Source organism: Carassius carassius, chromosome 37, assembly GCF_963082965.1.
Source record: "Carassius carassius chromosome 37, fCarCar2.1, whole genome shotgun sequence".
NCBI classification, from domain to species: domain Eukaryota; kingdom Metazoa; phylum Chordata; class Actinopteri; order Cypriniformes; family Cyprinidae; genus Carassius; species Carassius carassius.
In genome coordinates this window covers 24,238,217-24,253,351 of record NC_081791.1, presented here as the reverse complement: position 1 = coordinate 24,253,351, position 15,135 = coordinate 24,238,217, and the positions used below count along the sequence as shown (strand labels likewise).

General features: G+C 37.2%; 1 protein-coding gene across 1 annotated transcript in view; it reads right to left on the bottom strand.

The window, feature by feature from the left end:
- Positions 1 to 232: 232 nt before the first annotated feature.
- Positions 233 to 15,135, bottom strand: part of plekhg5b (pleckstrin homology domain containing, family G (with RhoGef domain) member 5b) — a 62,992-nt gene continuing 48,089 nt past the window's right edge. Inside the window, exons 10-21 of the mRNA XM_059528327.1 lie at positions 7,653 to 7,856; positions 5,161 to 5,331; positions 4,845 to 4,940; positions 4,504 to 4,704; positions 3,604 to 3,714; positions 3,318 to 3,467; positions 3,087 to 3,224; positions 2,756 to 2,875; positions 2,194 to 2,326; positions 1,960 to 2,075; positions 1,683 to 1,831; positions 233 to 1,160 (exon numbers count right to left, since the gene is read on the bottom strand). Of these exons, the coding sequence (XP_059384310.1) occupies positions 233 to 1,160; positions 1,683 to 1,831; positions 1,960 to 2,075; positions 2,194 to 2,326; positions 2,756 to 2,875; positions 3,087 to 3,224; positions 3,318 to 3,467; positions 3,604 to 3,714; positions 4,504 to 4,704; positions 4,845 to 4,940; positions 5,161 to 5,331; positions 7,653 to 7,856 (2,517 nt within the window). The remainder of the gene's footprint in view (positions 1,161 to 1,682; positions 1,832 to 1,959; positions 2,076 to 2,193; positions 2,327 to 2,755; positions 2,876 to 3,086; positions 3,225 to 3,317; positions 3,468 to 3,603; positions 3,715 to 4,503; positions 4,705 to 4,844; positions 4,941 to 5,160; positions 5,332 to 7,652; positions 7,857 to 15,135) is intronic.

Sequence of the window (15,135 nt, the reverse complement as noted above, 5' to 3'; positions counted from 1 at the left end):
TTTAAATGAAAAAAAATTTACTTACAAAATTATTTAAAAACAAAAAAATTACATATTTAAAATAATTATTTCTTTTTCTCCCTATATCTTAGTTACTGTACATAATAATAAAACAAGTAACCAATATATCATAAATAGCTTAAGAAATGTTTTTTAATTTCTGCAAAATTTCTGTAAAAGCACAAGACAGAAAGTAACAATATCCAAATACACAGAGTCACAGGAATGACACTTACGAGGCTGTGAGCGTTGAGTTGAGCACCAGTGTGGTGCGTATCCTGTAGAATTGGGCCAGTGTGAGTTTTTTGTGCTGCTGGGGTCTCTTACAGCGGCCCGTTCCATCCGGGCCACTAGGGGGCGAGAGCTCCCCATCTGATGCACTGCAAGGAATCTGGTTGCTACCAGCCTCATGTGCAATTCTGGCTCGTCTCAATGTGTCCAAAAGCATGCTCGAGGGCAAGCTGCATGTGAGACTGTGGCTTTGGTCTGTCGGGAGACACTCGCCCAACTCGGCAGGGTTGAGCTCCGTCAGGCTCCTGCTGAGAGGTGCTTCTAAATATTGAACCCTCTGTTCCCATGTGTGCTGACTTCCTGTGCACTCTGTGGCTGCCCTGGTGACACCGTGGTTACTGTTATCATGGTGAACTGTGGACAGCAGGTTGTCCTCAGAATGGGATTTGTTGGCGAGTCTCTCTAAAAACGACAGGCGACATTGGACGGGCGGCCAGCGCTTGGGCTTTAGCGAAAGCGCCACGGAGTTCTGAGATCCGACTGAGCTTTTGTCTTCCTGATTGTCTTCCTCTTCTGCGTTTTCTAGCTCTTCATCTTCATCAGCCGTCGTCTCTTTTTCATCCTTGGAGCCGTCTTCTTCTATAGGGGCCACTCGACTCTGGGTTTCCATTATGGACTCTGGTGAGAGTGTCCCATAAGCACTGTCCATGGACATGGAATGGCACTGTGGGTCCAGGTCTGAGCCCTCCTGACTGTCCGGATGGGGCTCAAAGTCCCGCTGTGGGACGCCAGAGTCAGTGAGCTGGGACAGACTGACATCCTGGTCTGAATGCCCAGCTAGCTCAGACTGAAGAGGAGAAGGATCCAGAGACGATCCAGACTCATCCATATCCATCACTGACAGGGTTTCTGTGGAGCCATCTGATTGGCTAAGTCAAAGAAACAATATTGTGAATTTATTATAAAACAAAATGGAAATAAAAAATACATTAATTTGAAAAATGAAAACAGAGAAAATAAAAAAGGTTAGTTATAATTTAATAAAATATATATAATAATAATAATATTGTAGAGTTTTAAATTATAATTTATAATACATTTTTATTTTTTTATTTAATGAAATACAATTTTACATTTCTATTTTATAACGGTCAGTTACGCAACTTTGATATTCACTTTGTTTAATTGGATTGTTCCAAAGCAGGTTCACAGAATTATTTTAAATTCATAATATAATATAATATAATATAATATAATATAATATAATATAATATAATATAATATAATATAATATAATATAATATAATATAATATAATATAATATAATATAATATAATATAATATAATATAATATAATATAATATAATATAATATAAGACTAAAATAAATCAATAATAAAAAAAATGAATTAAATTTTCAAAAATAATAATAATAATAATAAAACAAAGTACCTGTTGCTCTGATCTTTGTGTATAAATTGAGGTGAACTAGTTGTGGAGTTACAGCTGTCCTCATCTTCCTCCTGATCTTCCTGTAGTTTTTTCTTCAGACAAGCCTTCTGTCTGCGAGCTTCCTCTGACCGCAACCGCTGCAGCTGATTCTACAATGCATTTACAAGTGAGCTCAATCAGAAAACTTCTCTACTGAGAGGACACTTCAAATGACTTAAAATATCAGACAGGTCAACCAGAGGTCGTTATTGCTAATAATGGACCAGTATGATTTTACCTGGACATTGCAAATTGCATCAGTCCAACTTCGGCCCTGGGTGGCGCTGTTGGCCTGGAAAGAGTAGGCAGCCACAGCGCTCTTGAACTCATTGAGGTAGATGAGGACAAACGAGCCTAAGACAAGAAAAGGAAATAAATCCTTACTATTATTTCACAATACAAATCATACACTGTTCGGTTCACCTCCTTTGTCCTATTAAATGTATGATGTGGTTAAATGTTTAACCCTCACCTGTGTCTTTGAGTTCTCTGCACACCACATTCTGCAGGAGGAGAGGCTGTCGGATCACTTTCACCTTCTCCAAACGCTTCACTGGTTTAGTGATCAGCAGCAGGTCAGTGAAAAGGAAGCAGTAAACATCCATCTACACAAGAAAAAACAGATACATGTAAAAACATGACAAACTACAATACTCCATACTCCAGGAATCTTACATCTGGGATATTTCAACCAAAACTAAAAATCCTGTCATTTACTCGCCACACATCATTTAAAACCTGTATTCACTTGTTTCTTCTGCTGAACATGAAAGATATTTTAAAGAACGTTGACAGCCACTACCATCAACTTCCAATGCTTTTTTTCTCCTTGCAATTAAAGTCAATGGGAACCGAGATTGTTTAGCTACCAACATTCTTCAAAATATCATTTTTTTGTCTGAAGAAAGTCAGTCTCACAGGTTTGGGATATCACTTTTGGGTGGACTATCCCTTGAAGGACAGTGGCTACCATTAATGATTTGAAAACAGCTACATTGCCAATGTTTCCAAATGCATCTGAAATCTGAACGAACCCTGCCGTCTTTGCCCTCTTTCATGCGGAGCGCCCCCTCCAGGTGCAGTTGCCTGGTCGCTTCTGGTGAAGTGTCAATCATGGGTGCCGTCAGGTCAATTCGGTTGAACTCCCTCAGAGCCTGTAGACATACAGCAAGAAGACTGAAGAGTTAAACAACACATAAATGAACCCCCAGCCACATAAATCATAGCCTGCTTAAACCAAACCAAATTTTCTACAGTGAAACCATGCATTTCTATGGAGTCCATACTTCTTTACTGTTATGATATGTCTTTTTTTTTTAATGCCGATGCTAGATAATGGATTATTTGTCTGTACGCAGTTCTTACCCGCTCCACCTCCTCACTAGCTCCCTCCACAGCCTCGTATGACTCCACTCGAGCCGAAATGGCAGCCAGTTTCTCTTGCTCCTGTTTCTGACGCATCTGAGAGTCTACACTGTTAATGAAGCTCTCCACACACTTCACCTGTAAACATATACAAACATTTAGCACATTTGATGAACACACTGAGAAATGATAACTGTGCCTCTGAGAGTTAAAGCCTGTGCAGTGTCTAACCATGTTGTTGAGCGCTTCTTTGGTGGTTTGGTCATCAGTTTTCTTCAGGATGGTCTTCAGGAGCAGAGGGTATTTGGTTAGTCTCTGGTGTGGTTTGGCTAGCATGTCCGCTAGCTTCAGACGGTTACACTGTTTATTCGTTTCAGCCCACTGTTAAGATAAAAGATTCAACAATTACAAACTAAATTTAAGTCAAAAGGGCGATTTCTTTTATCTCTTATTTTACTGTTTTGTTAGGATTTAGTACTTGTGTACTGTATTATCTGTTCAGTAGCAAACTCCTCACCGTGCTGTAGATCTTGAAGATTTCGTTGTCTCTCAGCAGTGAACGCATGTATTCCATACAGCTCTCCTCCTCCATACAGTACCGCATATACGGCTTGAACCGGGCTGCAAACTATCCACACAAACGACACTTTTAACCTCTCGACCAGAAGATAAACAGTTTTACAACAAGCCTGCATCTATTTCACTTACTTATCTAAACTATACGTCTATCCAAAGTGTTTGAAAACATGTGGTCGTGCAAATGTTGAAGCAAATTTCACCAGATGTTTATGTGACATTATGGACTATAATACGCGTTAAACTACTGTTTTAAAATGTTTGTACACAAATATGCATTCCTTTTATAGATGGATAGATGTCTTGTTTTAACAAGTATCTAAACAGTCTTGAATCAAAATATAATTGAGAAGCAAAAACAATATATAAGAAATTATTACCCCATTGTTTAAAATTTGGCCAAATTAAATGATTTTGTGCTTAAGTAAATAAATAAATCAAATGTCTACCAATAGGTTTTTTTTAATAAAAGTTTTTTTTTCTTACCCCACTGCCAGAAATATTTTTCTTGTTTTAAGCAAGTAGTAACTTAATTTTGATTAAAAAAAAAAAAAATTCAGAACACGAGAGTAATTCAATTTTTCCTCTTAAGTAATTGAAAAATATTTTTTGAAAAATATATCTAAATGAAGTGATGCTTAAAAAGAAAGAATAAACATCTGTCAATGGGTTAAAGAAAAATACACTTGTTTTCCCTTAATGCAAGTTTCCTGTAAGCATGAAATTAATAAATTTTTCAGCAAGAAAGACTCAGTATCTTGAGATATTTGTAATGTATGACGAGACAAAAATACAGAAGAACAACATGCGGAGTCTGCTGATTTACTCGTGTGAAACTCACCGTACTGAACCCTTGCTCCAGGTCCGCGGGGTCGATCAAGCTCCGTGTTCTTCGGGCTTTCTCCAGCACCGGAAACATGGCTTGAACCCACAGCGTGGAGTGCAGACGCACAATGTCGTGGATGTTGCTGAAGAGCCGAGCGGGCTCCACCTCGAGCAGGAGACTGTTGTCCTGAAGATTCAGCAGGCCGCACAGGAACAGCTGCACAAACAACACAGTCAGCATCCAGTTTCATTAGGGACGGTTATTTAGAAAGAGCAACTTTAATTTAATGTCTTTGAATCTTCTGAAACCGAAAAATGTTCTGATGAACAACAATTTAAATGGCTGAAGCGACTTACATCAGTGATGACCCTGAGTTTCTTGATGTACGTAGCCTCGGTTTGGATCAGTTCCCATATCGCCTCTTGCTGTTGAAACTGACGTCGACTTAGACTCTGAGAAAAAAAAAGCAGAAAATACTCCGATAAATATCCATCATCAGTGACTCTGGGATGCAAAACACATTAAAATACAATGCTTAATGGGTCAACTGAGGGTAATTGGTCATGTGTACATGTGTTTGCTCCAATAATCAATAGATGGAAATGGTTATATATATATCCCCAAGGGGTTATGTTATGTCCCAGGACAGAAGATCAGTCAGTGTGTTGGTACCTCAGGGTCCTCCAGCAGTTGCCTCCAGCTGTCCTCGAGCGTTAAGTTGGGCTCCTCCTCTTCCTCCTCCCAGGAATCCTGGTGGAAGGCGAGTTGAGAAGGAACCTTGGGCAGACCGAACTGTGTGTACGCCTGCAGCTTCGTATGAAGCAGCTCCACGCGGTCCACCTCCTAACACAGACATAAAGAAAATAGAGAACATTTACATCCTCTAGGATCCACATTGACTTTAAAACAAATAAATCAAAAGAATATAATATATAATAAAAGTATAAAGTCCCTCTTTTAAACATTACCCCTTTCCATTTAAAATAAATTATACTTTATATAATTTTACACAGTAATACATAATAGAATTTCTTAAATGAAGAAATTGTATGTTCTTTTTGTAAGAGATTAACATTTATATTCAGCAAGAATTCATTAAATTGAGCAGTAAAGACAATATTACCTAGAGTAACAGATGCTGAAAATTCAGTTTTATCACAGGAATAAATTATAATTTACATTTATTTGAAGTCGTATTAATATTTGACGGTGTTAGTTTATTTTCTGATTTTTTTTTATCAAATAAATGCAGCCTTGAGCAGTGAGCATGAGAGACTTCTTTCAAAAACAATAACAAATTTTACCGACTTCAAAATTTTGAATGGGGGTGTACTAAATAAATACCAAATTCATAATATTAGAAGACTTTCAAAGAACACCAAGGGTATCATCATGGAACATGTCCAAAAATCAAAGCATCACCATGGTAATTATTCCCAAAATGCCATTATAGTTTTTGTTATTGACAGAACCATTTTAAATCAACAAAACAACTGTAAAGAGTCCCTAACATGAACAAAGTTTGCAACTGATCAAAATCACCGCACAGTTCACATCCGCAGACCACCAAAAACTGTCAGACAACCAAAACGCTGCATGTCTGTTCCAATGAAACACCCCCGACAGGGTTTATGACACCTAACAAACACCCCTTTCACTAAACGCCACCTTCTCTTTGACCTCACAATTAAAGCCCATCCATTCATGCCAGTGACCCTCTCTGACAGCTCATGTGCCACTGGGGCCATTGTCCTGTAATGGGATGGCCGGTGTACTTCTGACAACGAGTATTTAGCATCGAGTGCTTCCAAACAATAGAGGCCAGACGCAGATGGACTATAGGCTGCCTGTCATGGCTGCTGGAGAACGAGGTTTGGCCCTGGTTAACCTTTCTTTTGTGAAACAGAGTCCCTGTGGGACACAAGAACACCCCTTGTCTGTCTTGTTTGGGGGTTTCATGGCTGAATGTGAAAGAGAGGGATGGAAGTGTTGAATGACAGTGACAGCTTCTGTCTCTATTAGTCATGCATCTGGTGTAAATGGAGGCCGAAACTTTCAAAGGGTTTTTTATTTTTATTTTTTTAGGCTCATGGGATTTTGTTTGTTGTATTGTTTTAGTCACCTATTGAAGGAATAATTCACCAAAAACTGAACATTTGCTCAAAATGTACTTGCCCTCAGGCCGTCCCCGATGTAGATTTTGTTTGTTTCTTCTTCGAAACAGATCTGGAGGAATTAAGCATTACATCACTTGCTCATCAATGGATACTCTGCAGTGAATGGGTGCCGTCAGAATAAGAGTCCAAACAGCTGATAAAAACATCATAAGAATCCACAAGTAACCCACACCACTTCAGTCCATCAATTAACATCTTGTGAAGTGAAATGCTATGCATAATGGAGTCCATAATGGAAAATGCTTTGAAGTGCTGGGCTTGTAAGGCATTTTAACTCTAAATAGTCACTTCTAGCCAAAATATGAGTCAGTAATTCATAATAATGCTTCCTCCAGTATGAAATCCCACCTTCTGTTGTTCTCTCACAATAAAATCCACCAACATATTTGTTAAGAGCTACTATTGGTTATAAATGGTGCCTGATCTGTGCATATTTATCTCCTGACAGACACAAAAACACTTTTCACTGGAGAAAGCAATACTATGGACAGAAGACTTATATTTCAGAAAGCCACAATTTGAAGTTAAAAGTATCTTGATAGATTTGTTTGTTACAAGCACGCAGCTTTTCACGTCACAAGATATTACTGATGGATTGGAGTCGTGTGAATTACTTGTGGATTATTGTGATGCTTATCAGCTTTTTGAGCTCTCGTTCTGACGGCACCCATTCACTGCAGAAGATCCAGTGGTGTACAAATGACGTAAAGCTGAATTTCTCCAAATCTGTTCTGATGAAGAAACAAACTCATCTACATCCTGCAGGTGATAAACCATAACATAAAATTCCAAGTTTTATTTGAAACTAGATTATGGCGCAACCTACTATAAACATATTTCAACAGCCTCCAGTTTGAGTTTCGGTTTCTCTGGCTCATCTTTTCATGAGATCTTTTTACTGGAAATCACACCATGGAAAGTTGCACCATCACGTCCTGCTTTCCATGAGCTTCCTGAGGTTTACAAGATGAGGGAGATAAGGTTTACCTTTCCAGATCCGGCGCCGAAGAACACGCTGATCCGATTGGTGGCGCGGTTCTTCCACTTGTCCGGTCCAGTGGCCACACCGGGCAGCGAACCTCCTGGAGGAACGCTTGGTAAAGACCCGCCTAGCATGGCCAGAGTGTCTGGGGACGGGATGTTGGCATCACCCAGAAACTCGGTCATGTTCTTCCGCCGACGGGCCTGACCCTGTGAGGAGGAAGAGATGGGAGATTATAAGACCTAGGTGGGAATGACAAAATGTTTACAAAAGGAGAAAGATAGAGGTTTGTGAGAAGGATATCAACCAGTATGTCGAGGACAACAGACCGAGAGATAGCAGAGAGACTGTTATCAGTAACAATACCCTACAGAATGAGAGAGGTAAACAAGAGATTTAGAAAAAGATTGAGAGAGACAGGTGGGGTAGAAGCAACTAAAGTAAATTTACAAGCATGCTTCTAAAGATAACAAACCTCAACGACAAAATAAAAATGGAAATAAGGGTTGGCATACATTTGTAAATCACAATATTGTTTAAAGTTAAAATCTGACCTAGAAAGAGTGGAGAATAGTAAACATTTCTTATTTCATGTCATACAATTTATTTTCCATTTCAGTTTTTTTGAGTTTTGGGTTTAATTATATTAAAATATAATTAAACACTCTTATGAGCTGTCCTTACCTACATCTTTGTATTACTTTGTATTTTTATTCCTTATTGTGTTTTTTGTTCTGTCGCTGTTATGTTGCACTGCAGAGCTTCTGTCACGAAAACTAATTCCTCGTATGTGCGAACATACCTGGCAATAAAGCTAATTCTGAAAATATAAAAATGTTGAAATTATATATGAATAACTAAAACTATTAACTGAACTAATTACCTAGACATATAAAACTGTATATTTTCTGATAAGATTTTTAAACTATTTCAGATTCATCAAATAAATAAAATATATTTATTTAAATGTATAATCAAATAAATTTATAAAGAGCTTCAATTACAATATAAATATAAATAAATTATACATTTATATACGCACATATTTGGACAGACAGAAAAATACTAAATTTAAAAAAAAATGATTTAACTAGAATTAGTTGACTGCAATGAGTTTTTTCGGTGCTCTTAAATCTGACTTAATCACAAATTATTTATGAAATTTACAATTTTATCATTTAAAATTAGATATTGCTCAACCCTAGCTTGAAAAATTAAGGCTCCTGCAAAGAGATGACATTAATAGAAAAAGTAATGCATTATGGTTCATACCAATTTCCCCAAACAATAAGATCCTGCTGAATGTTACAATTTCCCCTTTACATCATACAAAAGTCAAGGAGGTCAGCAACCCTCAGAAAGATCAAGACGGCTATTGTTTCATAAGAAATTGTTCTGCTAGAGAGCATTGCAACATCTTTCTGCTTATACACCCTCTTATGAGCTGCAGTGAGTTAAGAACAAATAAACTGTTTAGTATCTAAGGAAGTAGTAATCTCGCTGAGCGGGAGGCAGACGGGCTTGTTGACCCTTCGCTAGGGTGCAGGGAATTCCACTGCCCTGAGTGCCGTTACCCACTAACAACTCCTGCAAATTCCACAGACGGCTACGACATTTTTGGGGAATGCACAAAAAAACAGGAAAGTTCTGAATACAAAACAATGGAATTCCATAAACACAAGTGAAAATGATACCTGCCACAATAACAGTAGTATTTTATTTGATCACTTCAGAGACGTGTGCAGGTGTTTTATACAATTAAATGCATTTCTAATAAAGTATATATGACTATATTTTAAGACTTTTCAAAATGTTTTTATAAGAAGTCTCATTTGCTTACCAGTGTTGCATATATTTGGTCAAAAATACAGTAAAACAGGAATATTGTGAAAAATCCTTTTCTAGGTTAACAAATTTTAAAATGTAATATATTCCTGTGATGCAAAGCTAAAAATTCAGCATCATTAGTCCTCAGTGTCATATGATCCTTCAGAAATGATGTTGAAAAAGTTGTGCCGTTTATTATACTTACTATATTATACTTTTTTCACAAAGTCCAAAGATCACCATTTATTTGACATAGAAATATTTAACATTATAAATGTCTTCACTGTCACTTTCGATCAACTTAATGTGAAAAAATGGCTAACCTGATTACTTTCAAACCATAGCTGTGCTTCACAAACAACTAAATGTACTACCATTTATAATTGTACTAAAATTCCTTTAAAATCTTTTCTCTGTTGGCAGGGCAAATAATGCACATCCCTGCAATGGAGGAAAAAAAAGAATGGTGGATTGGCCACTATGCCCCCTTGCTAAATTTAGAACAGAGGCAGAAAGACAGGCAGACGATGAGCTTTGATGAGGGGATTTTTGCAGAATCTGGGGTGAAAGGATGAGGACACAGATGTCAGGAAATGTCCCTACTTTGAGGAGGATGGACAGTGGACATCTGACTGCAGGTTATAACCACACTACCAGCCCTAGAGATGGAAATTCAAGGCAGAAATGGACTATTGGCACAACATTAGAAGTTACTGCCATAAAACAAAAAACACATTTATGCATACTGTCCATTTTTACTACTGCTTTATGATTAAATCATGGTATATTACGCACAACTAACAAAGAAAGTACTGTATAAAAATCAATGAGTAACAAATGCCACATCAAAAGGAATTCTTCTGGTGAAAGCAACACATCTATAATTTAAACGGGTCAGTAAATCAATATTTGGCTTTCTTCCACCACTTAATTCCACTTACAAAAAACACTTTTGATAAACTTTACACAGCACCAGTAAAGCAAATAATTTTTTCAAAAACTAAAAAAAGCAATTTGTTCAAACTCTTGCAATGACACCCACTTTCTGATCAATTGTAACTGGCAATTCTCATTCTCTGTTGACAGACTGAATGGCCAACTAATTTATAAAGTTGAACAGGATTCCTAGAATGTCTGATCTACTCACCATGGAAGCAAGCGGCATGTCAAATGAGAGGTAGACCATGGTAATCTCTTATCCGAGCTCACAGAGCCTGGCACATGCTAGAGCCAGCTGCTAGGATCACTCAAAACCTCCTCTCTTCAAAAGCTCATAAAAACACCAACAGACAGACAAGTTCTGTAGACCCTGGAACTCCTGGATGGGTGTTGAGAGAATTCTTGAAATAATACAAAAATATTAAATCACTATTTGAAACTCGGTGCCCCTTAATTTCCTTCTTAAAATATGAGGTGCATCAGGGCTCCCTACGAGGTCCTTTCAGTTTCCCAATGTTTCTCAACCTGCAATGAGAGGTAAAGCTTTCCAACTGAGCCTGTCTGCCTGTATTACTGAATAGGACAGCCCAAACGTCATGGCAACTAGGAGGATCCTGTCCCATTGTGTGGGACAGGAAAAAGAGGTGTGGCTGCTTAAAGACAGAGAGTCACATGTAAAGAGGGAGGGGAAAAGAAGATAGCGTGCAGGGTCCCAGGAAAACATCCTGGTGCCTTGAAAAAGCCAATCTCTGGTTTAACAATATATTTTTCAATTTTAAGTTTTCAAAAACTAATTTACTTTGGTCCTTGTGTGCAGAAAAAAAAACAATTACACATTAAAGAAAAGTACATTTAATACTATTACAATCAGCTTAAAATCATATTTTACATTACAAAACTGATGCTGCGAGTGTATTCATTTAATCCGTTTAATGATGTAGTCTATCATCATAAGAGAGAGGTTCTGATGATCCTCTGGATTTTCGATAAAATGAAAGTGACAGCAGCATGGCATTCCTGTACCATGAATGATTTCCAAGCATCCCGTTCTTCCTTACTGTAACAGGGAAATGATCTGTGCAATATGAAACTTTGGGGAATCCCAGATTATAGTATGTGCTCTAACAAGTCTTGAATTTCTGCATTGTTATTATGTATCCAAACAAGCCATGGCTTACCTAATGACGTGTAAACTTTACTTTTACAGAAAATAAAGAGCTTCATCATCTTTAATTAAATGACTGAGTTGATGATACTCCTTAATAGAGCTGCTTAAAAAATGAGTCCCAGCGCTGGACATGCAGGTTTAACACATTAATAGCTCATTAGAGGGCATGCATGCATAACCTAACGTATACTGAAATTATACATAATAATAAATGTTACGTATAGTAACTATGATGATAGTAAAATAATGTTCTATAAATCCTTAGTCAACATAAACTGCTCACAATCCATTTACTTTAGTAATGTAACGTAATGTCTAGAGTGATATTCAGAGGAGAAAAAAAAAGTAGGACGGGACTGGTCTTTAATGAATCAAAGACAGAAAAAGGCAATAAATTATATTTTATTATAATGCTGACTAAAAGAAATCTTACATTTTTAAATTACACAATATGTTCCTTAGGATTTTAGGGAATTTTTTTTTTTTTTAAAAAGGAAAATACTTAAAATTACAAAATAATTTCTTAAAAATGTCAACTACATACAAACATAAAATAAAAAAATAAGACCCCCTGAGACCCTGATTCCTGCAACCTTCGACAGACTGACCACTGGGAACTGATGCATGTAGCGGCCTTATTACTTAAACCTTCTCCAGACAACAAAGTTCAGCTGAAGAACATAAAAAGAAAAAAAGTGTGAAGATAAGACTAGCTTTTGATCAAGCTTTACATAATGATGAAGCAAACTAAAGGAAGTGGAAGAACAGTTTAGGTGACCAACACTTAAAGGGTCATGAAACCCTAAACCAATTTTTCTGAGATTTTAACAGAGGTAGGTGTGTTTAACACCATAGAAGACAATGTTATAATCTGTAAAATTTAATAATAGGATATAAATGGTTAAATTTGAGTTTGTATCGGCTATTTTCGTCTTCCGGGTTTGAAATCTTCATCAAGTCTACGTCACAGGATGTGACGTTTTTCTGTACGGATCATACAGTGATGACTCATCGTTCTCTCATAATTATTAATGAGGCTGAGCCTTCATATCCAATGAGAAGACATTTCACTGAATTAATCATGATACCACGTGGATCTTTTCAATGATAGACCTGTCAAACAAACTGTGATATTGCGTAGTCGATGAGAGAGGCGATCATGGGACGCAAGTGTTTGTATGCGTGGTGCAAAAGTTCAAGCGCATTGCATAGCTTTCCCCGCGATGCTGCCAGGGCTAGAGTCTGGCTCCGTGCGGCTGGTTGGCCATCCACAACGGACACATCTAATTTATATATATGCAGCAAACATTTTTCTCGAGAGAGCTTCGCCTCTCGAGAAGTCCTCCACCTCCACAGAACCCTGCGCGCTGCCGTCACTGTATATTTCTATGTCGCTGTCCATCTTTACTATTGTTGTTCAGGTGGCGCGTCGATATAGGCACGGAATTTTTTTTTAACCGGAAATCTATTATTTGCAAATATATTAATTTATAGTGTGTATATAAAGTATATAGTTGTTTATAATGACATTATAATTAATATGTACATTTAATATGTTTTATTCAATAGAATTTGATGACAGGGCGTTCAGTTACTTTTGAAATGACAGAGATAGTGTCAGTGTATTGCCAGCTTTTTAAAAAAAAAACTTTTTTTGCTTACGTTTTACGACACATTTGTAATGATATGCAATAACAGTTATCCCTGCCGTGCAATACCACATCCACACTCCCCTCCCCTTCTCACAGCCATCCACGCCCATTTCAGTTGCATTTTTCAAAAACAGTGTGAGCTAGACTTGCGCTGAAATAGGGGGGTTTCATGACCCTTTAAGCAACAAAAACATGTTAGACAAACACCATTCTGCCAGGTCACATTTCATCTCCTAACTTTACCTGGAGTGTCAACACAGGACTAGTCTCAAGGCCAACAACACGCAAAATGTCACCCACTTCAATTAGTCAAAGCAGAGACAGAACAAAGAGCCATTGAAGCTTGAGGACGGATGATTAATCAGTGATCAAAACCACGATACGACCTTATCGTCTGACGAGATAACAGTGTCTGTCTAGCACAGGGGCCTAAACAGAGGGCTAAGCTAACGGCTTTCCATTACGTGTACTATCAGCTTCCATTACACATAGATACGTAGCATCTTCCCACTCAATACAAACAGTTGCTCAATGAGAAATACAGTGGTGTGCAATCAAAATGATGCTAAAGAGAAGTTTAATAATTGACGAAGAATTCATTAAAACATGAATGCTCAAAAAGCTAGAGAAGATCAAAAATTGTGCTGCATTGCTTTACCTGCCACTTTGCTGGCAATGGACTTTTTAGAGACGCTTCTCCAGACAGACTTTCAGGATTCATGTGGAGGAGATCCCAACTGTGCCATGAGGACAGATGTCCGAAACGTACCATGATCCAACCTGGATGCCCTCTCTGACCTCACTCAAACACTAAAGTGCACGTCTTACTCTTAACTTCAGCAGTCAACATCCAGAGAAGAGGCAAAAACGAAAAGACAAGCTAGAAATTCCCCACATGTGCTCCAGGTCTGGATGACGGTGAGTAGTTTTTAAGCTTCTCTTTGTGACTACATCAATCTACTCCTCCCATCTCCTCCAAAGTCAGCTTCCACAACAATCACACACTAAATGCTGACCCCACCCCCAGCAGACATTTACAAGATCACTTCCTTACAGTATGGAAGTATCGGGCGAATTTAAGTCATGTTTCACCACAGCGTCAAAGGAAATAAACAAGAAATTACATTCGATTGTCAACACATTTTCATCAAAATTAAGCATTTCGTAATTACTATAACAAAATATATTGTACTTATTTCTGTAATTAAACAAAGATTTAAATTGTGAAGTACTACAATCATTGTAGTTTTTTTTGTTGTGCAACTGTATGATAAATCAATTATTATATATTTTTATATATATATATATATTTTTATATATATATATATATATATATATATATATATATATATATATATATATATTTATATATATATATATATATATATATATATATATATACACACATACACACAGTGTTCATGCATTTACCCATAATGGTAGTATTTGCTGATCATGCAACCTTTATGCCAATTTAAAAACAGATAAAAAGAATAAGGTCTACACATTATGATGAGCATTCTGAGGCAAAACTAGATCAATTGTCATAAAAAAAGTCATAAAATTGGCTTCTTTGTGTACAAATATTTTTCTTTACGTAACAGATTAACACCTTATAATTTTTGCAAGAAATGGGGGGTTTTGTTGATAATAATAAAAAGCTGAATTGACAGACCACAAATCCATTACATAGCAGCATTCAGAGTTCAGTTAATGCCTTGTTACATTACAGACACTACAAATTCTCAATTTTAAGGTGATTAATGCGAGACACTAAGAATTTGCTTTCAACATGATGTGTGCTAAGAAATCTTACAACATTTGAGATTTACCCCTCTAGTTTCCCATGAAGATAAGACCCATTTTTTGCTCAAGTTGTGTTTTGTTCTATTGTCTTCGAAC